The sequence below is a fragment of the Strix aluco genome, chromosome 1 (genome assembly GCF_031877795.1).
Source record: "Strix aluco isolate bStrAlu1 chromosome 1, bStrAlu1.hap1, whole genome shotgun sequence".
Classification (NCBI taxonomy): domain Eukaryota; kingdom Metazoa; phylum Chordata; class Aves; order Strigiformes; family Strigidae; genus Strix; species Strix aluco.
The window spans coordinates 25848744-25875860 of NC_133931.1; the positions used below are offsets into that span (position 1 = coordinate 25848744).

The 27117-nt window shown below is 42.5% G+C and overlaps 1 protein-coding gene and 1 long non-coding RNA gene across 8 annotated transcripts in view; both read left to right on the forward strand.

Annotated features, from left to right (window-relative positions):
- The window catches only part of LOC141919625 (uncharacterized), a 10817-nt gene extending 4112 nt beyond the window's left edge, over window positions 1–6705 (forward strand). Inside the window, exons 1-3 of one of the 2 annotated variants that reach the window (XR_012622034.1) lie at window positions 1004–3030; window positions 4512–4579; window positions 5163–6705. This is a non-coding gene — a long non-coding RNA (uncharacterized LOC141919625). Of the gene's footprint in view, window positions 1–1003; window positions 3031–4511; window positions 4580–5162 lie in introns of those variants that run through there. The other variant, XR_012622035.1, reaches the window with a different exon arrangement.
- An 8290-nt stretch (window positions 6706–14995) lies between these two features.
- On the forward strand, window positions 14996–26811 carry TP53INP1 (tumor protein p53 inducible nuclear protein 1). Of its 6 annotated transcripts, none has more exons than XM_074815616.1 (5): window positions 14996–15092; window positions 18163–18446; window positions 18947–19298; window positions 20971–21004; window positions 23384–23571. In XM_074815616.1, the coding sequence occupies exons 2-5, from the start codon at window positions 18335–18337 to the stop codon at window positions 23399–23401; spliced, it is 516 nt and encodes a 171-aa protein (XP_074671717.1). In that variant the 5' UTR covers window positions 14996–15092; window positions 18163–18334; the 3' UTR covers window positions 23402–23571. The 6 variants fall into 6 exon arrangements, with proteins under 6 accessions (XP_074671717.1, XP_074671699.1, XP_074671708.1 ...); XM_074815598.1 differs by lacking the exon at window positions 23384–23571 and adding an exon at window positions 22974–23376; XM_074815607.1 differs by lacking the exon at window positions 23384–23571 and adding an exon at window positions 22974–23376 and having other exon boundaries at window positions 18950–19298.
- Window positions 26812–27117: the final 306 nt, after the last annotated feature.

A 27117-nucleotide genomic window follows, 5' to 3' on the forward strand; every position in this document is an offset into this window, starting at 1 on the left:
GGTAAGCTTTCCAAATGATACACCCCATCTGTGCTACCTGTATAAATAGTGTTAGCAAGAAACATGCAAACTGAAAAGCCGCAAGTTCTTGACAGACGGGTATCAGCACTGTTTCTCTGGCTAGCAAGGGCATGATCTTTGTGTTCTTTCATCAAGTTGCCAACCTTTACTTGTTTGAAATTCTTGTGAAGTTACTGGGAGGGAGAAGAGAGAGAGGGGGGAAGCTGAGGGTGTGCAAACTCGGTTTTGGCATGCAGGTGAGATCAGCTGCACATATAACAAGGATTTCAATGGAATCCACCAAGTGAATGCTTTTTTACCAGAGCCAAAATAGAACTAAATGTTGTGCCTGCTGTGTTGGAGGCAGGTGTATTTGTTGTGAATGCTGCTCTTATTTATATCTTTTTGCTTGGATCCCTGCAAACCAGACTAGCACTTAGAAGGAGGGAAGGTGAATAATGGGAAACTGCGTCACTCGGACTTGTCCCTGACAAGTCTGGAAAGAAGTGACAGCAGATGTAGCAAGGTGAGAGAGCCCTCAGGCATTCTGACAAAGAGGCAACAGTAGGGGAGAACAACTTGTTCCAGAACTTTATCATGTTCTACTGAGATCTCTACATTTTCCTATGTTTTCTTTTTTAAGGGACTTACAGGAGGGAGCATTATTGAGTAATTGAAGCGCAAGGCTGGCAGCTTGGCTTCTGAAGTCCTGTCACTGAGTTCCTGTGGCAACACATGTACTGTTGGTAATGGTCACATCTGAGAGTGGCTGATACTTCATGGTCCCTGGGCCATGTCGTTTTAACTGACTTGCATCTTTAGTGTTCACATCTGAAGGCCTTTTGGGTGCACAGGACACATCACTACTGCATATTAGCAAGGACACAGGGTGGTATGAGACCTGTCCCACTGGGGAAACATCCACAGGCCTGTTTCCAGCTTTTCTACCTGAGACAGAGGGGATGAGACCAGCAGCACTCGCTGTGGCTGGGTATGGACCGCTCCCTCTTGTGCTGTTCATCCTCTGCCTTGCACTCCCTGCGCAGACATGCTGGTGCTTGCTGCTTCTGTGTGTTAGAGCAAGGTAAAGGGTAGAACTTGGCATCGTGAGTGCCCTGTCCTAGACCTTGAGCTGTAAGGAAGTTTGCTCAATGCCATTTCACCAAAACAAGAGACAGAGGTAGGACCCACATTCTTTTTGCTGCCTGCCACATGGGGTCTGTATCAGCAAGAACTAGGAAGGGTACTGCACCCTGATCTGCCCGAGCCTTGTCAGTCAATGAGGATGATTAATAAACTGGCTACCCTGGCAGAGTCCAAGATGACGGCATCTTTTGGCACTTGGATATGCTCCACCAGACACAAGCCAGGAGCTTCCTCTGTCTTCTGCTGTTTAAAAAACTGGTGGCCTGAGGGGATCCCTCTTCCTTATGGTCAATTCAGCCTGACCCCTGACCTGTCCAGGAACTTTAACCAGGCTCCAAACTCTTGCAGGGTTGAGTGTGCTGCCAGGCAGCTGAGGAAAACATTACAGATTTGCTGACAGTGCTGCAGCATCCCAGGCACCCTTGCTGCCTCCAGGGCCCTTTAACAGCTTGTAAAAGGGCTCAGAGAAAACTTTCTGTGCAGAACAGGCACTCCTGGGGTGTTGCAGGCCAGGCAGTGTGCCAGCCGATGGGGATGAGACAATGCTTTGGGAAGCTCACCTGTAACCAACGGCTGGCAGCAACATGTCCAAAAGTTACAGAGCTGCAAGGACACATGCATGGATTCATTCCACCCTGACTTTTGCTCTCTGCCTCCCAGTGGCAGCCTCCTTCCCCAGTCCTTGTATGAAATTAGCATCTCCTCTCTCCTTCCTTCATCCCAGCCCCTCATGGCAGGTGCCAGGCAGTCCCAGTGAGAGCAGGCCATGCAGTCAGCTGTTTAGCAGGAGAGCGCCCCAAACCCTGCAAGCTTCTCTTTGAAAAAAGTTTCTTTTTGAAACCCATTGTGCAAGGGTGCAAGGCTGCCAACCCAACTGAAATACCCTTACATGATTTGATGATTTTAGACAATGTAGACCATAGGGAACAATTGTAGGGAAGGGACAGGACTGCAGAATACAGTGTAGAGACACCCACGTAGGCTCCTGAGACACTGCAGCACTTGTTCTATTTATGCTCATTTTGAAATGATTGTTGAGAGGATACAGGGTTTCCTGGGCTTGGTCCCTCAAGTGAGTAAGGGATGCTGACATGCAAGAGGTGCTGTGACAGCTGGCTCTACCAGGGCAATGGCACCTACAGCCATGTGCAGAAACAGAATCTTGGGTGCCTAAATATTTTTCCTGACAAAATCTTGGGCACTTACAGCTCCTCACAGGGCCTGAATGTCCAGTCAAACTGCTTTCTGCTTAGCCTTTACTTCAGGTAACCATGTCCCCTTCTGAAACTCAGCCTGGTCTCTCAGAGGTCACACAGAGTGCTTCCACTCTGTCACATTGGTCTGCTCCCTCTCACATCGAGATCCTACTCTTTCAACCATCCACATGAGCATTTGTGTTTGCATGTTTTCCCTTTCCATGACAAAAGAAAGGCCAGGCATGGGGTAGAGAATAGCTCTGGTTGGCTCTGCTTTGGGCCGGGGGCAGGGGGGGACGGACACATGGACACTAGATGATCTCCAGAGGCACCTCCCAGACTCTGACAGAATCCACTGATGCTGTCATTCTGTGACTGTGAAAAATGTAAATGATATTACCAGTCCTCACTGGGTGGACAGAAAGCACTTGAGTATCCTTAGGAATAGTATGTACAATGTACTAGAAATGGAAAGTACTGAAGAAATCTGCAAAGGAAACAAGGAAGCTGACAGTTTAGTTGTGGACACCAAACTGAAATAACTTATGAAGTGCTTCAGGGAAGTGGACAGATAGTAAAATATCCATGTAGCCAAGGAGTAATGCTGAATTTATTTTCAAGGGTTTTTTTTTTATTCCATCCGCTGTCCCTGAGCACATGAGGAAGCTGCAAAGCAGAGCCATCACAGGTAGGGAACCTTCACATTGTTCACCAGTTAGCATCCTTGCTAGTTTACAAATGGCATTCCTATTTCTCAGAATCTCTCCCAACTCTGCTTGGCCAAAGCAATTTGCCAGATCCAGGGAGCTTAGGAGAGGAGACACACTTGGGCAGGAGCTGACAGGATCTTCTGTAGAGGACTTCAGGACACAAACATACATGGGATTTGTAATACTGAAATCTGCAGTAGTAGGTAGAAACATTTTCCTCCAGAAGTGTCCCTTATCAACCAGCCATAATAACTTGCAAAGTACAGCAGTTGCTGGAAAAAATGAGATGCCTAGCTACTGCCCTGCCTTTCACTTCCCCACATTTTTCTGGTGATGTGGGGTCTCAAAGCATTTCTAAAACACCTTTAAAAAACCAACTGTTTTCAAATCCACAAACAGTTCAGAGTTCAGTTCTGAGCATTATAAATGGTCGTACTAATTAAATGCAGCTAAAATAGTGAAAAGAGTTGCAGGGCAGATGAGATCAATAACAAAACACCCTTAGAGAGCACAGAAGGGGGAAAAGTGCTGATGTAGAAAGGTGATTTATGGCAATTCTCTGTTGATGAAACAGAAGAATTATTGAGAACCTTAAGGAGAAAGGAGCTTTAGGTTGGAAGATTGACACTAAAAAGCATGGGGAAGTAATCCTTTCTGCATCAGTATGGCAAAGCTTCAGTTCTGGGAGGCAGGTCAATGTAGGTCAACGCTTGCACTGGAAATGCTAAGCTGGGGAACTTCTCTGGTCACCTCCTTGCCCCGTGTTGCCTCCTCCCCACCCCCTCTTTGACAAAGGGAAGCCAGTGCGTTTCAGTGTTGCGGTTTCACATACTGAGCATTCAGCTCCATGGTCTAATTCCTAACCAAAGACTCCAGCGCTAGGCAGCCTGATGCAAAGATAAAATAAGTTGCTCCAAGCATGGTGATTCTTATTTTAGCCTAGAGTTAGCAAGTTATTAAATGTGGCTGGCATTGGGATTTGGCATCTGTGAGCGTAGGGAGTCCTTTTCTCATCTTTTATCCTATGTAAGCCACAATCATCTTTTAACATAAAAACATTTCAAGGTCGATCTCATACGCATACACAACTGTGACTTACTTTATGCCCCCCCCCCCCAGTAATTGCACGAAAAATAAAGTGAGGATAAACTTTTATTCAAAGTGCCATTTTTACATTTTCTAATAATCTGAAAACATTGTGTGAAAAGACCGTCACTCCATATTCTACACAATAACTAATATTCCAGCCTGATCTGTAATTTCATTGCAACACAGGATGAGAATCTGGGAAGAGTTAGCATGTTGATTTTTGAAACCTTTAAACTTCTTTTGTGTTAATGGAATTGCATATTTGAACAATCATACTGTTATGTTTGGACAGTTACATTTTTTATGACCATCACTGGCTGTAGTTAGACATAGTTGTCTCACTTTAAAGATATAATTTTCTTTGTTTCAGGAGGTTTCAGCCAGCAATTATTGCAATTGGATGGCATTTCAATAGCCAGTCTCTAGCAAACTCCTACGGTGAGTCACAGCATTGGCAAAACATGGCAAGTGTGGTGGTGTAATGTCATGTAACAGCAAGTCAGTGTCTTCTGCTAATATTTTAATGACAACCATCTCAAGCAGACCAAGTTTTCAGAAAGTGTTTGATATTCACACGTAATGATCGGGGTTGCAAAAACACCCTTGGAGGATAGAGCTAATAAAATAAGCAGCTAGTTAGTATAAACTTCTTAATTTAATTTTGTTGTGTGGAAAGTGGCATAGTTTTCTTGCACGAGAAAGGCACTGCTGTTGTCTGGAAAGTTTCCATATGGCCCTGCAGCTTTCAGATTGCTCCAGTCAAAGGTGTCAATCAGAAATTTGCTGTACTTTCACTGTTGTTGGCTTGTACATCTAAATGTATTTCACAGATTGGCTTTATTTGAAACACAATGTATATCTGTAAAATATTAGTCATTAATCTGGCACCATTTAGCTGCAAAGTATTAATAATCTGGCATTGTTACATGCTGGGTTTGCATTCTAATTTCCTTTGTCTTGATGGTAAAATAGTGTTACTGCAAACAAAATGCAAGCTCACTTTTTGTTTCCTCTATTCCAGAGATGCATTTCAGAAGCCGCCTGTTGTGCTCCTTTCCATCAGAGAAGCAAACAAACCTGCCCAGCTCAGCGAGCCACTGCACTGCTTCCTGCTCGCCATGACTAACGCAATTACACCAGAAGGAAGTTTAAAATAATTTCATTAGCGTTTGGAGCATAAGGTTCATCTTCAGCCAAACCTCAGACCATGCTTTCCATAGCGTTTGGATCACTGAAATACTCTTATATAAGCCTAATTGACACAATTAGAATGACGACTCCTTACAGATGTGTGTTGCTGTAGCAACCTGGGAGGAGGGCAGCCTAAGTGCCCTCCATATTTAGCAAAATAATATTAATCATAATAGGTAGAAGCACTTTATCCTTTTTATAAGGCGCTTGCTCAGGAGCCAAGTGCCTTAGCGTGTTGCAACAAGGATCACTGTAATGGAGTTGAAATAATTTGAAGGTGAGCTAAAATTCTCTCAGTAATAACCAAAATTACATGGAAACAGAAGCATAGTCAAATGTTGTCCAAATCTCCCAGGATATAGGCAGGAGAATTATCTGTTCAAGGCTTTGATTCTGCTGCTGTAAGAACACAGGGGGAAGAAAAACACCAAAGACATCCATGGAAGCAGGAGGAGGCCTCTAAATTGCTGAGTTTCCCTCAGGTTTATCCTACTGAAGGGCCCAGTTGTTCAGTGAGAGCGCTGTGGGGAGGCTTTAGATCCACCTGCCACCTCTTTTGTGTTAGAGGGACTCGAAGTCGCTCCATGTTGTTGGTAGTGGATATGGGTATGTATGCAAGTGTTGATGGGCACCGACTGTGTGATGAAACGGTAACAGGTCTCCTGCTTCCCCTGCAGCACACCGGAGTGGGAACAGCTGCTTTGCAGAGCAGATCCAAATGGGTTTGTTCCTGGCTCTGTCTTGCATGTCCCAGTAAACTTGCACATTTCATCCAAACAGCGCAGTCTCTTTGTCAAAGGGGCCGCGTGAATTACCTGAGACTCATGACTTAAGTCTTGTTTTCATGAAATCTTCTGATTAGAAGCCATAAGTATTTTGACTGGTATGATTGTCACTTCAAAGTTATTGTTTTAACTAACACCATTTTAAACTTTGTCCTGATGTCTTTGCAACTTGAACAGTCACACTGTGTTGCTACAGAGTACAAGAAAAACCTGAAGTCAGTGCTACCTGGGACTGAATAATGGGATTTCCATTTCCAAGTTGAAGAAGCAAGTGAATAGCATGAATAAACAAGCAAGTATGAAAAAAACCAAACACTCATCTTTTGGATGATCATGGAAAATACAGATGAAAAGAGATCTCAAGTAGTCATCTATACCATCCCACTCTCTACAGATGGATGAATTTTATCTCTGTCATTCCTGACTAAGTTTTATCTGATCTCTTTTTAAAAAGATTTACAATCCCCAGGCAATCTAGCTTAATGCATTACTAGCCTTATTTTTAGAAAGTTTTTCCTAATGTCTAACGAAAGTCTATTTCTGCTGCAACGGAATGTCTTAATAATCTGCAATATCTTTATTTTTGAAGACTGCTCTCATATTTCTGTCAGGTTGCTCTTCACTAGAGCCACCACCCTCTATTTCTCCAATCTTCCCGTGTAAGTTGTGTTCTTCTAGAGCTCTGATCATACACATTGCTCTTCTCTGTGGCCTGATGAGTGCTTTATCTCTCCCAAGCATGGTGCCCCAAGCCAGGCTCGCTGAGCTCCAGCTAAGCTTTGCCAATACTGAGAAAAGTGCAAGAATTAGTTCATGTATTTTATAGCCTCTATTTATATTTGTACCTCTCAATATGTAGTTTGCTTTTTTGAAGGAGTATGCAACCTCCAGAATATTTCTGCAGGGCTGCTCCCTACTCATTGGCTCCTCAGTCTGTGTTTTTGCAGTGGATTATTCTTGACCAGGCATAAAATCTCAGATTTCCTGTTCTTAAATAGCATCTTACTTTTCTTCACTAACAATCCCAGCTATGTAGTTAGCTAATGTGACATTGCTCAGCTGAATATTAAGCTTATATTTCTTCCAACTTGCTTTCAAATTTTTTTAAGCTTGGGATCTATAAACCTCCAGCTTTGCTCTAATTATAGTTCCAGAGCCTAGGTACAGTATGTTCATGTGCAGCCTGCACGTGGCCCCTTCACTTATCCTATTCCAGGTACGATGGTATGATTATAGCTGTTTGACCTGTTGCACCATTGGAAGCTCAGCTTGTCCTGATAATAGTGCAGTTATGTTTACTGTCCTTGCAGCTCTGGCAATTACATCTCATTACACCACCTTAATTATTCAAGCACTGACATTTGAGTGATGTCTAAAATTTAGGCACAGAGAAAAAGAGTTCTTTCAACTTCAGCGTCTTTTATTTAACTCTTCTCTTGAATTGCCTGTTTTCTCACAACGTATTCCTCACTCTGTCACAACCAGTCATGATGTTTGTCGAAAAACTCTGGAAGACACTGTAAGACCCTGCTTGTGCCAGGAATTTTATGAAAAACATTTCTAATACTTGACCACTTTCACCACGGCAGGATGAAAAATGTATCTTTAAAATACATAAGGTGGCATGTTTTGAAGCACTGGCACAGGTGAGGCAAATGGCTCTTAGCATGTCAGCTGTTGGGGTTGAGCTCTGGGTGATACCAGGTGCTTGGAGACTGAGGGCATCACTGTCAAGTTGTCACATTCTGTCACACTGTCACTCATAGCCAAGAAAGTGCCGTTCCAGTGTATATGTTTAAGAATTGGAGCATGTTAACTTACTTTCTCTAGGTTTTGGGCCTCACACCAGCTGAACCGTCAGCTGGAAGAATACCCCAGGAGCAGCTCTACCTTACCTTATCCAAGAACCTTTCCAACAACTTACAGCTATTTGAAACGTTCTTAGACAGCCTATAGTAAAAAGGGTTAAGAGCAAACAGCTGTCTTGCATCATCCCAGTGGAGTGCCTGACTACCTGACCACATCCTAGGTATGAGGAACTTAGGCAGTTATGTAGTCTGCCCAAAGCCACACAACAGGTTGACGACTAAATCTGGAACTACAGGTCTCTTGCCGTGATGGCTGGACAAGACAATCTTGCTGGCAAGTCTTACTAAAATCTTTGCTGTCATCTGGGGAGTTACATTGTTATGCAGGGAGGCTATACCTTGCTGTGAACACTAACTTCTCCAAACTGGAAGGGCATGTGGCAGAATCTGTCTCTTGCCTAGAGGCTTCATTAGCACAAATGTTGCAGAGACTGAGACCTCATTAATTTGTTATTGCACAGAGCCAGTTTTAAAATGCTATCTGAAAAGAGCTCTTCAGATGACTGTAATACCAGATTCTGAGTTGCAGCAATTCAGTATGCAACGATGACGCTTGCACCTGGCTTCTATGAAATGCTTAGCTCAACAGACAAGACCTCCCACACTATTTATTCATTCAGCAGAGCTAAGCTGGCACAGAGTGCTGGCATTCGTCGTGGCTGACCTAAGCAAGAAACCTGTCAATAAGTGCTGGGGATCCCAAGTCAATTCCTCCATGTGTAAACTACATATACATACATATACACTGTAATACACTGTATAAATAATTTATGAAATACACAGAGAAACACATATATATTTGTATATATACCGCGCTAAAATTAGATTTGAACATGCGAGCTAAGGACGTTGTGAAGTATTGATTGGCTTTGTTACCGATGCAGTGCCTGAGACCTGGGAGCAGGAAGGGTCTCGTCTTTTATCCACTATAATCCCCTCCGGCTCTGTTGCAATAGACATTATTTGATCTTCTCTCAGAAGTACTTGGCCTTTTTTTTTTAATTTTTTGGAGCTGGTCTGAGATATGTTGAGAAATGTTGGGCTTGGTATTTGCAAGAAACATCCATCACTGAAAAGAATAACAACACAGAATCATGGTGTGTGGCTTTGTACCCTGGAAAAACTAAGAGATCTTTCAAAAATAATGGTAATTTGCAATTGGATGGAGTCTTACAGTAGAAATCCAAGCACATCCAAGCATATGATGTGATTCATATTACTTGGTGCTAAACTGATGTTGCTAATTCTTTTGTAACTCGTCACAACAGAACAAAGATAGTGCTCACTATTTTAGGAAGCATATGAATCAGTGGGAAAGCTGAAAGGAAACAAATAGATCACTGGTGAGACTAAAAATGCCTCAGAGATGTGAACAGTGTGTGTCTGCTGACTCTGCGGTTGTGCAGAAGAATTCAAGGAAGGGTTCTAAGCATGGCTAGCCACACAACAAAACACGCTTTGGGCTGACAGTTTAAGGAGGAAGCTCTCTTGCACGCTGTCTGTCATTCCCACATGATTTAAAGCATAGATATGCCACAGATGAAGAAACCTACTTGTCCTCTCACTGAACATTAAATGACAATCATTACAAAGATAAATCCAGCATAGGAAAATAAATTATGGCACCAAGGTAAGTTCCTCCTAAACTCAACCTGTACATTGACCGTGGGGTGCCCATCGTCCTAACATCACCACTGAGATAAAGAATGAAAAAAATGAAGGGCTAATAACCCATCAAACATCTGAAGCATACAGAAATTTCATAAATGTAACAAATGCATGTTCAATGTCATAGTCAAAAATTCACGGGTCATTTCCCCTTTGGATGATAAGAACACTTTACTTGACTGTCTGAGGTGGGAGGTGTGCTTCTGGAAAGCCTCTCTAATCACAGGGCAAAGAAGAAAACAGTAGAAGAGCATGATTCCCGGCTGTACCCAGAGGTACAATAGGGTCTTGTATTACCAAGTGCTGAAAGAGAGGGCAGGTTCAGGCAAGAGCAGTGAAAATATGCTGGACTTTTTCTAGTACAAGAGACAAATATAAAGAGGGCAGATAATCCCAATGGAAAATACTTGATGAACGAGTCTGGGCTCAGGAGAAAAATCATTCACATAATGACACAAGAAGAGGTATCTGCCTCTGGCTCTCTGCTGGCTGGCACTGTGGTACAGCACTACCTGCTGAGACGCCCGACACACTCCAGCCCAAGCTAACAATTCAAATGCTGTCATTGAAGGTGCTCTAGAAAAAATCAGAGTTATTCAGACCATGGAAATCTATACTGACTTCTTAGAGTATTTTTATTTTGACGGAATGGAGAGAAAGAGCTCAATGTGTGGCTAAAGCTTACCGTTATTTTTTTAATCTGGCAATGATTTACAATGGATTCCTGCCAATGGCAATTTGAAGACAGAATTATACCTGGTTTTGCTCTCAAACAATATGAAAAGCAGGAACTGCATTTTGACAGTTTCTAAGGAAAAAGAGTTTTTCTAACCAAGGACTCTTCTGAAGAGGATGGTGGGTTTAATGTTTTAAGACAATAGTTCTTCCACAGAAAACTGAATCCCCCAACTTTTTCAGTCTGGTTTAGAGGATCATATCCAGTAATTTCTGCCTCCTTGGATTTCACCCGGCCAAATCATGAGGCTCCTAGTCGCGTCAAAATTGGATTCTTGAATTTGCTGAGTTCAATGCTCTAGAAATACAGAAACAGGTCTCTAGCACCTGTTTTGAGTAAAAGTCTGGAAAGGCCTGCTCTTACTCAAGATTTTAACTTGCTGCTTGGGAAAATAGCATTAGAAATTTGTGACTTACAGCAGGAACAATCAATCTGGTATCTTTAAGACAATGTTGCAGAAACATTTGCACTAAAGTCAGAGGAAAAAGAGCAGAAAAGGAGGTGCCCATTTTCATTGGACTGATGTTTAAATCTAAAAGTCCACTTCAAAAAAGGGATTGACATTTGTGCAAGGACACAAATGTCAGACTGTGCTTTTTTAAGCTCGGATCTGTTCAGACTGCTCTTGCTTTAAACAACAGGTTTGAAATGTTTGTACCTAAATTTGGATGGAAAAGCTTGGACTTTTTTGAACAGCAGTTAGTATCTTTTCCATAGGGGAAAAGAAAAAAGTATTTCATTGTGGTTAATCATAAACTTGAGATAATTTTAAAATTATAAACCCTTGCTATTTCTGCATATTGCATTCAGCAGGACAGACCAAGACCTATCTGACAGCAGTGATCTTGCAGAATTGCGCAGAATCTCTTCCCATACAACACACGACTTTCTGACACAGCCGGAGAGAAGCCATGGGGCAGAAGGCATTAGACTTGGTCTTAATCATGATAAGGTTCAGAGCATCAGTTTTTAACTGAACATTAAATGGAAACTTTGGTAGCTGTGCTGCACTGACTTTAAATCAATGACACACGTCAGCAAAAGTGAATGGTGCGGAGGTTCCTGTACAAATATGTCAGGTTCATGCTGCGTGGGAATGGTGGGTTTGTTCATGCAGGTAACTCAGAGTGATATAAAGTGGCTCGTGACACATTGTTTGGAAAGAATTTTTATTTCTCTTTGTCTGGAGGATACAGCTCCAAAGTTTAGAGGGAGTTTATTTTCTTAGTCTGTGCAAGCTCTGTTTGGTGTTGTTCTCCCTCCTGCTACTCAATGTTTCTAACACAGAGATAGATCTGCATACTCACCTACCATTTAAACAGGCATGTCTGCAGAGCAGGGCCTCTCCAAGAGGCACGACACATGGCAGTGCTTTGTTATAAGCTCAATGCACTCATTGTAACTTGCAGGTCTTGTGGTAGGAAGGTCAGTGTTTCTGTACTCCATGGCTAGACATACATTGTGCCTGCTAAATACTGCTGTAGTATTTCATCGCAGTGGGAACCCGGATAATAGGCCATGCCTTGCATTAATGTGTAGGATCTTGAAAAATCAATGCAGTTCAAGTAACAGGGGACTGCTGCCCTGTTGTTTACTATTCCTGTGACACACAGAGCACTCTGGATGCTCAGGGAAGTTTTTGCAGGCACAGCAATGGCTGTGCCATTAAGCTGCCACTGAGCACACAGAAAGTACAACAGACTCTCTGCTAGCTTCTACCAATAATTCAGAATCATGCAAGGGCACGTATTATTGGAAATATGAATGGTTCCCTTGCTCCAGAGATCTTTTCAGATTTTTTTTTCTGTAATACAATTATAAAAGTCAAATTTCCCAAGGGAAGGCCAATCTCTGGGTCAACTTTTGTGTCCAGCAAGCCCCAGACCAAAATGACTGTATTTCTTTTGCTGTCTGAGAGCCTGATCTAACAACCATTAGAATCAATAGAAAGGCTAATTGATTTGAAAGACTTTGGTAAAGCATCTAAGGCCACAACCTGCACCATTGCAATCACCAGAAAATTTGTCATTGACCTCAGTGAGTGCAGGATGAAATACCCAGGCTCTTGGTCAGCAGGTATTTAAGTCCACACACATAATTTATTTCATTTGAAACCATTCATATGCCTAAGTACTTGTCAGATCTGGAACAAAAGCACACTGGTTGCCAGGCTGAGAAGAGGGGCACCTTTCAGATCTGCCCCTCTCCTGCCAACAGCAATGCGATTTGGAGGAAAGAATAAGCAAGTCCATTGTTTCCACCATTTTGTGACGATAGGGAATTAAGAAATAAGGTAAGTGAAATGAAGAGGAAAGAAATGGAGAGCAACACTACAGAAAGAGGAGAGCTTCTATCCCTTTAATTACTTCTCAGGGGACTTTAAAAAATATGAACGCTGGCCTTTTAACTTCATTAGGAGTCTCTGTCTCAAACACAACCCAAGCCTTCCTAGGGCTTGCCTACACTGGAAAAATACATTATGTTAATTGATTAACACGTAATGCTTAATATAACAGTCATTATAAACAAAGACTATTATGTTTAACATTTGTTGTTGTTGTTGACCCAATGTAACCCAGCTGCCAAACATGACAGTTCTTGTCTACACCAAGTGCTTTGTATCGCCTTAATTAACGTGTTCTAACACAATGTAATTTTGCAATGCAGATAAATCCTTTGGGGCATTTATTCTGTAAATTTAATTTTCTGTCTCGCCTATCTTGAATTTGCAGACACGCGCTGCTTCTGCCATCTCCCCTCCCCCCTTCAATCTTGGAGCCACTATCACTGAAAATCAAAGAGACTTTGTAGGTGTCTTCACGAGTTGCTTCAACTTATAAACCAAAAGTACGATCAAACATACAATCAGATTATGCCCCTTGATAGTGCCAATGTTATAAAAATGAAGTTGATCTCATAATCCAGGAAGGGTTAGTTCAGCCTAGAAAAGTGTCATCAAATACCAGATATTTCAAGTTTTTGCAAAAATATTGCAAACTGTGTAGCTAGGCAGTTTGTCAGTCAAATTACACAGCCTATTCACAGCCACAGGAAGACACTTTGCAGTGTTTTTCCAAAATTTACTTTTCCATTTTGTTTTACATAGAAAAACTTTGTCCTTACAAGGAAAAAAAAATGTAAAAAAAATATATTAATAAATACTGAGGTTAAAAGATCAAGAAGTTTATCTGTGTTGTAACACACTCATGTTGCACACCTTGTATTTTAGGAGAAACTGCTTGTTACAAATCAAGTTACTCAGTGCTACTGAAAACATGAAAAATCCTAAATTGTTAAGATGTGTCGCATGTAAAAGCTGCTTGGCTACACATCACCAGTTTATTTCAGCATCTTCTGAAGGACACAGATATTTGCCTGGATTTGCTCAGTCTGGAGTGACTATTAACATTCTGATATAGTCAGAGTTGTATTAAAGCAACTGAAGGTGTGCAGCACGGCTACACCAGCTCTCCTGGACTGTAACTTCACTGCCTGGAAATTTCTTTCCTTTTAGCTGTTCATCTCTCAGAAGAGCATTGCATTTATGTTCATCACCTCTTCTTTTTTTCAGTAAAGAAAAACAGGGATTGGATGGGGTAAGTGACCTAATGCAGAAGTTTTCTGGGGCTTCAGATGTGTGACTTAGAAACTTTACAGCCCAGCTAAGGTGCTTCAGCCTAATAATTGTTATCACCCTCTACTTTGCTCCTGTGAGACCCCACCTGGAGTCCTGCATCCAGCTCTGGGATCCCCAGTACAAGAAACATGTGGACCTGTTGGAGTGGGTCCAGAGGAGGCTGCAAAAATGATCGAAGGGATGGAGCACCTCCCCTGTGAGGACAGGCTGAGAGTTGGGGTTGTTCAGCCTGGAGAAGAGAAGGCTCCAGGGAGACCTTATAGCGGCCTTCCCGTACTTAAAGGGGGCTACAGGAAAGATGGGGAAGGACTGTTATCAGGGAGTGTAGGGATAGCATGAGGGATGATGGAAAGAGGGTGGATTTAGATTAGATATAAGGAAGAACTTCTTTCCTGTGAGGGTGGTGAGACACTGGCACAGGTTGCCCAGACAAGCTGTGGCTGCCCCCTCCCTGGCAGTGTTCAAGGCCAGGTTGGACGGGGCTTTGAGCAACCTGGTCTAGTAGAAGGTGTCCCTGCCCATGGCAGGGGGGTTGGAACTAGATGATCTTTGAAGACTCCTCTTGACCCAAGCCACTCTATAAATCAAGATTGTGCATATTTAAACACACATGCTTAATCAATAATTAATTTGCATATTTAACTACTTAGTTAAGATTTGGTGTACTTAACTACCTCTGTTCCTAACCACCTGCTTTCCAAGTTAACCGTATAACTACCACCTTAACGGAACCCCCCACCCCCTCTGTGTTCAGCGCTTTATTTTCCCCAAACTTCGCGAATTTATCCGCAGCCACCGGCTCCGGGAACGCGGGGGCGAGGCGAGGCGGGCCCGGGGGCGGGGCGGGGCCACGGCCCCGCCCCGCCCCCGCGTCCGCCTCGCCTCGCCCCGTCCCTGCCCGCCCGTCACGTGCGTTAGCGACAGCCGCCGGCGGCGCCCATTGGCGGAGGGGCGGGGAGGGGCGGGGCCGGGGCGGCCGGGCCGTCAGCTGCGCGCCGCGGCTATAACAACAAAGGGCTCCGCGGGGTGCGGAGTCGGTGCGGTGGCGGAGCTGGGAGCGCTGCGGGTGAGTGAATTTGCTTAGCGGCGTCTGGGGCTCAGCGCGCTGCTCGCTCCCCGGCGGGTTTAACGGTGTCCCGCGGTCTGAGCGCCCGGGCGAGGCGGTGAAACGCAGCAGCAGCGGTAGAGTTCCCCTCTCCCCATGCGCCCGTGCCGGCTTGTCCTCGGAAAACACCGAGACCGGGAGGGTTTTGCCGTTTTCCCGGCTGTCGAGCAGCCGGTAGTCGCGTCCCCCCCGCCCAGCGGTGGGGCTGGACTCCGGGAAGGTGCGCAGCTGCTGCGGGCTCGGCCGGGTCACCCGCCGGCTCCGCGGAAAGCGGCTTTTTGGAGCCTCCTGGTGGTAATTAAAAGGCTGCGAGCTGAGGGCACGGGAAGATCAGCAGCCAAGCTCTAACGGGGAACTGCAGAAGTGATTTGGGGGGCTGTCTCTTTTCGGTTTGGGGTTGTGGGGTTTTTTTTTGCTTAGCGTGCGCCCATCTCATCTGCTAGGATAGAAAGAAAAAGGTGGTTTATGCGACAATACAATACTGTTGACGTGCATTGGGTGTGTTATCTGTAACAACTTCTTAATCACTATTGTAGCTGAGTCAAGTTGTTCCTAGTCTTGTATTTCTTGAGCTGATAGTTCCTGTCTAAGAGCTGGAGTCCCTCTCTTTCAGCCTCTGTCTCGTTTGCCTCCCCTAACGGTTGTGCTTGATAACGGTGTCACTTCTTGGTCCCCATCTGACTTGCACAATAGCAGGCAAGTGTGGCATTTTTAAAGGCACTTGTCCAAAAGAATGTCAAAACATCAACTGGTTTCTAAATGATTCAGATGGTTTTTTGGCCCTTCCTTGGGATGAGGGAAGGGGAAAATGGGACAAACTGATTTTGATCTACAGAAAGATGTTTATGGGTCAAAAGCTGTAGTTTCTTTTGCTTACGTTCTTGGGAACAGTGATCGCTCACTTGCTTGTTAGAGGTTAATTATTTGATGTTTCTGTGATGCTTGTGGAGTCTTAATATAGGAGTGTGAGCTCTCATCTTGCTCCACTCTATGCACAGAACAAAAAGCCTCTGCCTGGAGGTACTTCCAGTCTTAAGCTAGGAAAGAGGCAATGCATGCGTGTGGGAGTACAGGGAAAGCCAGCACTGACCAGCAATTACACTATGGCTTGCTAGTTAGCCTAAAGAAAAAGTGAACTCTCTTGTTCCTGGGCCTTGTGCCAGAAAAGGGTTAGGGATGGATGTGGAAGATAATGGGAAAGCTACAGACTTTAAGCTTTCACTTAGAGTCTATTTCCTTATCCGGGGCAAGCTCTGGCTATAATAAACCTTCTCAAGAAGATGCATAGGAACACTGCGGGCATTTAGCATTTCCTTAGGTAACCCATTCAGGGCTTAGCAACCTTAATGGTTAAAAGTGTTTCCTGCAAGTAACCACTGAAAACTGAACTTTACTGCAGTTAAAAGCCACTTCTGCTTGCTGTGAACGTAGAAGAAGGGAATAAATGTTTGCCTCTTTCTTCACATAATTGACTACTGTTGTCATTTTTTCCTTCCCTCTGTTAAGCCTTTCTTTTTTTAAATTTTACCATTTTTCTTTAGACTTCTGGTCATTCTTGTAGCTCTCTTTAACGAGAGCCCAGATGTTTAATTTTTCAAGTGTGGCCCTAAAAAACAGCCTTTTATCACTACTGCAGCTGAGCTAGTTGTTCCTAGTCTTGTATTTTCCTGTGGCTGATAGTTCCTGTTGAAGAACTAGAGTGCATAACTTCTTGAGTTACACTGTTCCTTTTCATATTGCTTCTGAAGACTACTTTAAACTCTAATCCTACCCTTTTGTGCTGTTTGAATAAGGAGGTAGCTGCATAAATGTCTATAGGAGCTGTACTGTATGGAGCAGGTGCTTGTCCTTGCATTGAAAAAGTAGGTGATGGGTTCTGGTGTCCTGGGGTAAGATGACGTAGGAGGCCAAAATGACCTGAGAGTTATAGGGTGAAGCAGTATATACTGGCCTTAAAAGAAGATACAATCCATAAAGAACGTTACTTAATGGCTGGGTTTGTCTCTTATAGTGTGCCTTACTCCCTTTCTCTTTCTGAATGCAGACACTAATGCCCCCTTACATGCCTGTCTTCTTCCCTACTTAATTATGAAACAGGTATTTAATCTGTAATAATCCTGAGATGCTGTGATAATTGAAATATTGCAATGGTGAAGTTAACTTGTAGTTAAATCAGTCAATATTTTTCGTGTGTAGCCTTTACTTTTTCAGCTACTTCAATGGCTTCTATTTATTGGCTCATACATAAATATTCAAAGGCTGGAAGCATGCTGATCTGAGATGGCTTGAACATTCAGCTTCTCAGTACTAACGGGATTTTTCATCTTAACTGCTAAATGTAGAGTTTATGCTTATGGTGACTAACTTCACGTAGAATTAGGGAAGTGTACTGAGAAAAAAACCCATGTTTTAATTAAGTATATAAGTTACTTTTCCTTGTTACTTAGACTTACCACACATGACTAGTTGGGCAGTTGCTGTGAAAATGATCCCACTGGCAACTATGTAGTGCACTTCGACCCTGAAGACAGGACGTGCCTTCCTGCTATGTTAACTTGTAGGCAGTGGCCCTGAGCTGTGTGTGATGAGAAGCTCACAGGAGTCTCTGGGAGAGGCGTAAGGCAGTGTCAACAGAGGAGATGTGTTGTCTGGAGCAGAAAGCATGCACTTGCCCTTTGCATCATTTTCTGACCAGGAAGACAGGCAGGGAGCACTTTGGTGAGTGTAGGCATGAGACTCCTGTACAGGAGTCCTCTCTTCCCGCAGGAGAAGGTGAGAACCGACAGCTGAACAGACATTTGCACGGGGAGGAGAATCAAGAAAAAGGTGTTTAGCTCTGAGGAGAGACCTAGGCTTTTTCTGTATGTATCTAGCTGGGAGGGAACAGTGAATACCTGTGAAGCTGCCTCTCCTCTTAAGGAAAACTGTTCACTGGTACCTCAGACTGCACTAAGGAGAGGGTTTTTAATTTGTTCCCTAGGGGTGTTACCTGTTTCTTTGTCATTAAGACTCTTGTCATCATTTTTTGCAGGTTTTGTATAAACTGTTTACCAGTCATGCCTCTGCATGTCCTGTACCGAAGCTGATAAAGCATCTATGCACTTTAATCTCAAGTCTATGCCACTCTGCTAGTACAGTGTGAGCTGTGCCTTGAACCTTGGATATAAAGACCTGCCAGCCAAAGTCTTGTTCCTGCCTTAGTAATGTTCCAGAGGTTAAATAACATGCTCATGGGAGAGATTGATAGCTTGTCCAGCCAAGAGCCAGAGTTCAGTGAGAAAGAAGATGATGAGTGGATTCTGGTTGACTTTATAGGTAAGATGTCTGTCAAACATAAGCTCTGTTTTTGTCCTGATCTGCTTCTTAGTTGTCTGTCTTCCATGTGAAGAAACCAGTAGCTTGGGAGAAACTTTCCCTAAGCAAAACCAGTGTAGATTAGATTATAGGGTGTCTTCCAAATAAATGTACCAAAACATGTTATGTAAACTGATGAGAAAAATGATGTCAGGTTTATAAGCCTGACACAGGCTTCAGCAGAACCACTTGTACAGATAAAATATATTTGACCTATTATGCAATTGTATTGCTTTACTGATAACAGTTGTTTTACGTGTCTAGCGTGACTTATCAGGGAACTCCCTTTTCCCCTCCTCTTTAAAAAAAAAAAAATGTGTGTACATGCTAATAAAGATTTATTTCTGTTTCTCTGTTTTTTTTATATTCCATTTTTGGCTACGTGCAACATTGTTGTTTTTGACCACCTGCAATCACCAACATTCATGGGTTCCTCTCCACTGACTAATTGCCACCTACAGCAGACACTTGCACTACTTGCTCCGTGGAGGAAGCGGACATTGCTGAAGCATCGGCCACAGACAGCTCGCCCGTCTTCTCTTGTTTACCGTCTCCCTTGGAACACTTGCCAGAGGCCAACGAATCTTGCTTCATCCAGTTTGAGTCGTGTCCCATGGAGGAGAGTTGGTTTATTACCCCTCCCCCATGTTTTACTGCAGGTGGATTAACCACTATCAAAGTGGAAACCAGTCCAATGGAGAACCTCCTAATAGAGCACCCCAGCATGTCTGTGTATGCTGTCCATGATACCTGTCACAGCCTTAATGAGACTGGATGTGGAGATGAGGAATTTCACAGCCCAGGTAGTCCCAGGTACGTCTGACTTCTCTTGTCAAGGAACTCTGTTGCTGAAAATATCTGGTTTCTACTTGATCAGCTTAGACATTTAATACTGAATTTTCCAGCTTATTTCAGAGCAAGTGAATAAAGCATGAATACTACACAAGGTGGGTAGGGTGGTCAGGGTTGCCTGCCTGCTTAGAAAAATGTTATACAAGATGACCGTGTCAGGAAACAGTTGGGTATGCAATTTTGACACTGCAATGAATATTTATGGAGCCTAATTATTGCCTTGCAGAATACGCTCCGGTCCTGTTGGAACTGGTGACAGTTAACTGTATAGCTGGTAACACAGATTTGAAAGCACTTTGCCCCCTTCATAGCTTTTTGCATTTTTCGTAACTATTAGTCAGTAATTTTTGAGTCACCTCATGACATGAAAAATATTACTTTAATTATCCTGACAAGGAAGTCTATTTTGGTAATCTTTTTTTTTTTATTAGCCTAGTGATAGATTAGGGTAGGATTAAATTTTTCCACAGGTGGCTTGTGGAACAAAAGCAAACTGAAATATTCTGCAAAACTTACTGCCCTCAAGGTAAAAATTTGTGTTGCAAACTTCTACTCTTAGCAAGGTAAGAAGTTGTGCTTTTGGTTTTGGGCCCTAAAGATCTAGCCATGTGGGATTATTGTAGAGGCGTGTTGCCATGCACTGCTTCTTCGGTGTTAACCATACAGTATATACAGCTATACAAGTACAGTATATATAAATGTATACAAATAGAGTATTTCTTTGCTGTTATGACTCCACACTGACCTGTGTGTTCATTGATTTGGAAATAATCAGGTGTTTTTTGAATCCTGGTTAATAACAAAGACTGACTTTTTGTCCTGTCTGGTGCTTACCCTTAGAAACAATTAAAAAAACCCAAACTCATACTAAGCTTTTGTTATACAGGAAAAAATGAGTGTAGTGGTAGAGTTGCTCTAGGTAGATGCCCATTGACTGTTCTCATCAGTTCCTTGTCATATTTAAAGTTCTTAGTTCAAAGAAACAGGTGACTTTGAGATGACATGCTGCTGTATAATATTGAAGTATAGTGCTGGTACCATTAATCTCAGAGTGAGGGATCTGTGTAATTATTTGGGGAGGGCAGTTTGTGATGCTAAGCATCAAGGATCTAGCTTAACTTAAATTGGTGGGAAGCTATGAGCACACAGCACCTGTTAAAATGAGCGTCTGAAGGAACCTGCAAGAGAACTGTAGGCTGAGGCATGACCCGGTGAAAACAGTAGACCAGTTTATCTGAAATACCAATTTTCAGTGGTTAGTAATACACAAAGTTGGATACTGACTTCTCAGTGACTTAAACTGGGGATACTGGTATAAATTCTTCTGGAGAATTCTGTCATGTTATGCAGTACAGTTAAGCTGCTTTAATGGGGAAGCTAAAGGTGTGATGATCTTCAACTGTGTTGAAAACTGTGTGATTAAGTTTCTTCATACTGTATTCTGTGCTATTGCTTCATCAGAGGATCTAGGCTTTTGTATAGGTTATTTTGTGTGGCAGAAATGGGAGGAGACTTAAGTCTAAAGCTGAGGTAGACTACAGAAACTGGGAACGTCAATTGCACTGAATGCAGTAAGTTTCAAAAGCTGTTTTGAAAGTCTAGTGGTTTAATGGTTGGCCATTTAACATTGTAGGGCCAAGAAAAGCTGCTTAAGGCACACTGGCACAGTAAGTACTACTGTTTTGGGACAATGCTTTTTGTTTGATCAGGCTGCTAGCAACACTGCTTCCTCTAGAGCCTTGTCTGCCAAAACAATACTGGTTTTAGGACTAACCTTTGTGCCAAATCATGTTACTTGATCAAGCCTAACTACATCTGCTTTAACAAGCCAAAATGCTAAGTGCAGAAAAATTACTTAAATGTTAATTGGGGTGGGGTCTGAAGTCTTTAATGTTTCTTGTGAGGTCTGGCTCTATAGCACAACTAGCAGGGCACCTATGCTTTCTAGCAAAATAGATGCTGGGGGCACAGCAGCAGATGTATGTAGTGGTGGTCTGGCTTTAGACACAGCCCCTCTAAAATTACATTTTGACAATATTGATGGAGGCTCATCAGTCCTGTTCTCTCGGTGCCCAGGGCTCACTAGTGCTAGGCTACCAACAGCAACTGCTAAGATACCAAAATGCTACATTTCTGGAGTATGTGGCCTTTTTAGCGAATTCAAACCACCTCTGCTATCCCAGTTTCACTTTGTGATGACAAGTAGAAGAGTGTTGGTTTGCAAACTAGTCCTGGAAGGGTATTTGATAAGAGGAAAAAAGCTTAAATATCTTCAACCAGCAATTTTAAACCAGTTTTTCTCCTTTTGCAAATGAAAGTTATTTGTTCCTTTTAAATTCTCTTCAAAGTGAAAGGATGTTGTATAAACTTCCACCTGTTCATCAGGCTAGTCATATTTTTCCATAACAAACCACAGCACTTTGTATTAGCAGTTGATGCCCTTTGCTAGCTAGTGACATGCAGCAAGGGCATCTTAGGAAATACGGGTTCTGATAAGTGTAGTGTGGCTTCCTAGCTCCTTACAGCTTTCCCCAGAAAAGCTTCACTTAGAGTTCCACCTCCAGCAGTGTTGAACATGTTAAGGGATTGCACCATATAGAAAACGGTAGCCCAGTGTTTGTGGACGCCCTCGTGTAAATTAAGCTGGTGTAATCTGCATAGAAAGTATTTACAAGGCACTGTGAATTGATCTCTGCTGTGTTATTTGCTTATTTCTTGCTTTGTATTTCAAGTGCTAGGTTTAGGACAATATCTAGTGAATGAACAGGGGGAAACCAGCATGTCACACAAGGCTATTCTGGAGTCTGTAGGCTTCAGTTGACCATATCAAGCTACCCAAGGAGCCAAAAGCAAGTTGATTTGGATATTTAAAAGAAAGTAGAAGGGAGGGAGTATTCCCTTGCTGACAAGTAGTATTTCACCCCAGTGAGGAGTGGGGGGAGGCAGGAGAGTTCACATCCATGCCAGGCACCTGCAGCCCCCCAAGAGCAAGGGTACAAGGGCGTACCATGGGCATGGCAGTCTAGACTTATGTCTACAGAGACATCATGCGATAAATGCAAGTTAAGCTCTTCCAGAAGAGGCTTTATTATAGAGTCATGCTACTGCTGAAAAACAGACTTCCCAAGAGATCTCTTGCTCATGCCTGAGCAAGCTCCTGGTCTTGCAGGCATCTTTCCTGGGCACCACTGAGTTGACAGCTTGTCGTTGGGTCCTGTGTGGGAAGAGGGAAGGCAGGCAACTCTGGTGCCACTGGTCTCACACCAGCTGTGGCACTCAGACTTGGGATTTGCTTTGCTTTTAAAACTACCAGGCTATTTTTAGCTTTACTTTGGAAGTTTCAGGAAACACCAGTGATTGTTCTGTCAAGTAGGGAAATCCTTTTTCAATATGTCAGTTGCTTGCCTAGGCTCTGGGTTTGTTTTTCACTAGTGCATGATGGAGTAAGGGTTTGCCAAAACTGCTGACTCTCTGCTTGTGAAATCTGGAGGGCTGGTTGAGGAACAATCCTTAGAAGTTTTCCCATGTGTGTCACCACTGGTCTATCTTTCCCGTTCCTTTGCATGAACATTGTTTGGATTTACTTGTGTAGCCAGCAGTCCAAACACACTATCATTCGTGTGCTTCTGTTTTCAGGCTGAACCACCTATGTTCAAGATGATTTTAAACCAAACTTTGCCTAGTGGATAACTCTCAAGTCTTCTAAAGCTGGAGCAGTGTGACACACGTTGCTTTGTATTTCTGATCTATATTGCATCTTGGGCTTAGGGAGGTGGGGTGGGGAAGGAAGGGTGAAATGGTATAAGACACCAAAAGTCCAAAGGCTGTTGTGGTGCCTTCACAATGAGTTAACAGCACTACACATTACTTACCAGTGTGCTTTTCCTAAACTGGCTTGACCTTGCCTTAGCCCAAATCTCTGTCCATCAGAATAAGGGTGCCCTTCTGAAATGCTGGATGTTGATGTCCATGTTCTGCCCTTTATACTTTGCGTGTCTTCCCAATGCACCTCAGTAATGAATTATATCTGCTTGTTACATTTCTAGACTGGAGGCCCAAAATGAAACAGGACAGCGTGTTCACTGCTACGTCACAGCTCTTGCTACTCGTTCAACTTTTCTGGAAAAAAACAAGAGCTTTCGTCCTACCCACTGGATAAAAGAACATAATGAAAGACACTATCTCAACAAAAATGGTCTCCGTCGCCAAAACCTTACCAGGGATTGCCACTCTCGGCATATCAAGCACAACGGACTGTTTGTTCACCAGCCTTGCCAGCGTCAGTTCAATTACTGATGGCTCTTGTGGTTTTAATCTATGGTCTAATTGTTTTTTTAGGTTGCTCTTGTTTTCATACATAAGTAAGTAAGTTTGGTCAATCTGAAGCTGATCGTCAATCCTTCAAATACAATCATAACTAGTGTTGCATTCTTTTGAAATGACACATAAATCTCTGAACATCTTGCAGCAAGTCCTAAATGTTGATGCTAAATATCAATGTCTTGGAAGCCTATCAGTATGATAGTTTGTGTGCTGTTTTATAAACTATGATGTATAGATGGATTCTTAGTTGGTATTTTAAAGAAACTTAACTGAGATGGAAATCAGTTACATTTTGCATTAATCAAAGTGGAGTTAGAAAATTTGAGGTTAGCCATATGCTTTAATGACCAGTACTCGACAGCTTGTGCATCTGTCTGTATTCAGCATAAATGATTACTTTCTAACAAGGAAATACTGTAGCTGCCGGTGGATATTACATAGCTATGCTGAACTGTTACAAGAAGGACATCTAATCTGAATTGCCTAGTACCTATTTGTGTTAGTGGAGTCTGTGTAGGTATGTTGGGTACTTAATATGGATATCAGAAAAGGGTTAAATGTCCCCCCAATATTGTTGCAGTGTGATATGGCACTGGCGTTACAGATGTAGTACCTCACAGTGGACTAGAAGGAAAAGTGGACCTATGGGTTGAGTGCAGACGCACAACCCAGAGAGCTGAACTGGGTTTTACTTGGCACAGTTCAAGTTCTTACTCCCTTTCTGGAATTCTTGCTCTTTCTGTCTTTGAAAGATCTATTTCCCCCACCCTATTTCATTTAATCTCTAGTCTAGTTAAAGGAAAAAGATGGTGGATCAACCATTCTTTTAGTCCCATCAGTAGCTGACTGCTCTTTAAAGAAGTCAGGCTGATGGATAGCTATTTCTGAGCTGCTAATTGCTGTTCGATTGTCTCATATTTACAGATCGAGAGTAGCTCAAAAGTGGCTAGAAGGAAGGTTTTATTTGAAGTTCTCCTAATTTTCTCTTTCCCTATGAAAATGAAGTCTGAGTTAATTGTGACTGGAAATGAAGGGCTGTGTGTGGCAGGGAGAAGGGGATGCTGAAAAACAGTCTTACAGAACTAAACACAGTGATAACAGGGTGTATAAAAATTGAGATGGATTGTCAAGTGGTTGTTCTCCTAGCCCATGGTGGGCAGAAGGACTGGATGGTAGTTCTGTGGGCCAACAGGAAAGAAAAGCCATTCAAAACTAACAAGAGTTTTCTTAAGAACACTGTGCAACTTGTTTTGGAAGTTGGCAGGCACTTAGACAGAGAAAAAAAAAAAGAAGTAAAGCTCACCTGTTAACAAAGAGTGTGTATTACACAGCAGCCACATGGCACGCCAAACTCTGATAGATCAATCTGGGAAGTGGATTAAATGGCTATGGAGGTGAGGAAGCAGAAATCTGCACTGAAAGAAGAGGGGAAGTATAAGTAAGTTTATCCCCCTTTCTGTCAGTGCTGAATGTGACTTACTGTTTTTCCCTTGTGTTTAGTGCCTAGGGCATTAAAGTGTTAACATTTAAACTATGTCTTCCAGTAGTCCTTATACAGATGTTAGTGTGAGGAGTCTTTGAAATTAGACAAGATCAATAATGAGAATTATTCCAGACCTGTGAAGTATTTTAAATTCAGCCAAATAGCTTCAATTTCACTGAAGCAAAACCCCAACAATTTGGATTGACCCTGATGTAGTGGTACTGTTGCACATTCTGCAGCTGGAATTGTTGTGGAACATACTTAATGTACAGGAAACAGCATTCATAACCTCTGTTTCGCTGCAGATGTGCTGCTTCACTGGGATTAGTTAGGATTGTTGCAAAGGAATGTTGACAAATAGTTAAATGTGTAAAAGCAAGAGGTGCTTTCCTGGATATGCTAGGCATTTTTCTAAGACACATTGAATTCACGTGGACAGTGAAAGAAAACAAAATTTGTCACTTCGTGAGTTTCTAAACCAGATTTTGTTATTACTCTTTTCAGTATGTGCCCGTGGCCATACAACAATTCCTTTGTGGTCCAAATACTCTGGTTTATCTGCAATAGCTGTAGTTTCACCAGTCTCTCATCTGTTCACTCTTACTTGTCTCAGATTATCTACTTTTATCACTCCAACTTTTTGTCTTAAACGTCCTTCTCCTCACTGCCAACTTTCTAGCTCAGGAAAATTCTTTGCTTTCCTGTATTTTTCTTAATATAAAGTCCTTCAGCTTTAATTTTCTTAAAGTGAAATGAAGGAAGATGGAGTCTCCACCGCCCTGTGTTAGGAGGAGTGAGTAATCCTCTAACTCTTAACGGGGAGATGGAGTTGAGAGTATAAGGCTCCCAGGCATTACAATGAGGGCCTTGGTCTGTTCTTCTCTAGGCAAGTAAATGCAACTTTAGACTGCTCCTAGAATTGGGAGATACTGATCTTTTTATACTACATTACTAGATGACTTTCTGGTGATGAAAACCTATATCTTTCAGGATATAAACTATTTTGTTGCACAAAGCTGTGCTTCTCAATTTGTAATATTGGAAACCATATTATTGTGTGAGATAGTACTGCATCAATGGCTTTTTGTTAATTTGTTTTAAGTATTTATGTTGGTCTAGCCCTGTTTTATGCCTGGAGCTATTGGGCAATTAGATTTGTTTTGGTTTTCTGTTTTAATAGTGAGCTGTGTGGCTTTTTATATGGCTTTTGAATTGTATTAAAGTGTGTTGTTTTTTCTTGTAAAAGTGGAGGCCTTGCACTGTCTCATACCAATCGATATTCATGAATCTTGCTGAAACTGTATTTTCATATGTATTGGTCAGTAGACAGATTTGCATTTTAAACTGTGCCTTCTACACAGCAAACTTGAAGATTCAAAAGGGACATTTCAGTTAGGATTAATACTGTACATCAGTCTATGCATATATGGCAGCTTCTCTCCAGAGCCACTTCTCTATTTGTAGCAGTCCTTTTGATATGGAAGAATGTCTGGCTCTTATTTTTAATAGTTCAACACAGGCTGAAAACCGACAAAATACAGCACTTTGCCAAAAGGTAGCATTGCTTAACCAGTGTGTATTTACTAAAGCGATCTTCTGTATTTTGTTTTCATAGTGCGTTCTACGCACCATGGTCTTAACTCTCAATAAAAAATGGCCTATTAAAAATTGTCAGTCTGTTCTTTTATGTTACAGGTTGGTCAAAATCCAAATGCCTGGGCACTCCATTCAAGTGTGGTAGGTACAAGTACTGAGTATTTCAGAATGGTTGTTCTAGTGCAGAAGTTCCTCTGGGACTCAATCTGCATTGCTGATCAAGTGACAATGCGTGGACTAAGTAGTGTTACACATCTCTGCCAACTGCTGTGTTTCCTGATCAGCATGCAGCAGTACCATAGACGAACAGGACATACTACCACTTAAAATGTGCACAGGGTGGGGGGAAGGTTTTTCCTTATCTAGGCTGAGCTTCTC

Coding starts and splice junctions, on each gene's coding strand:
- TP53INP1 (XM_074815578.1), top strand. CDS start 18,335: ATGTTCCAGAGGTTAAATAACATGCTCATGGGAGAGATTGATAGCTTG. Junction 18,447..18,946: donor GATTCTGGTTGACTTTATAG/GTAAGATGTCTG, acceptor TGCCACCTACAG/CAGACACTTGCACTACTTGC. Junction 19,299..23,383: donor CACAGCCCAGGTAGTCCCAG/GTACGTCTGACT, acceptor TTACATTTCTAG/ACTGGAGGCCCAAAATGAAA.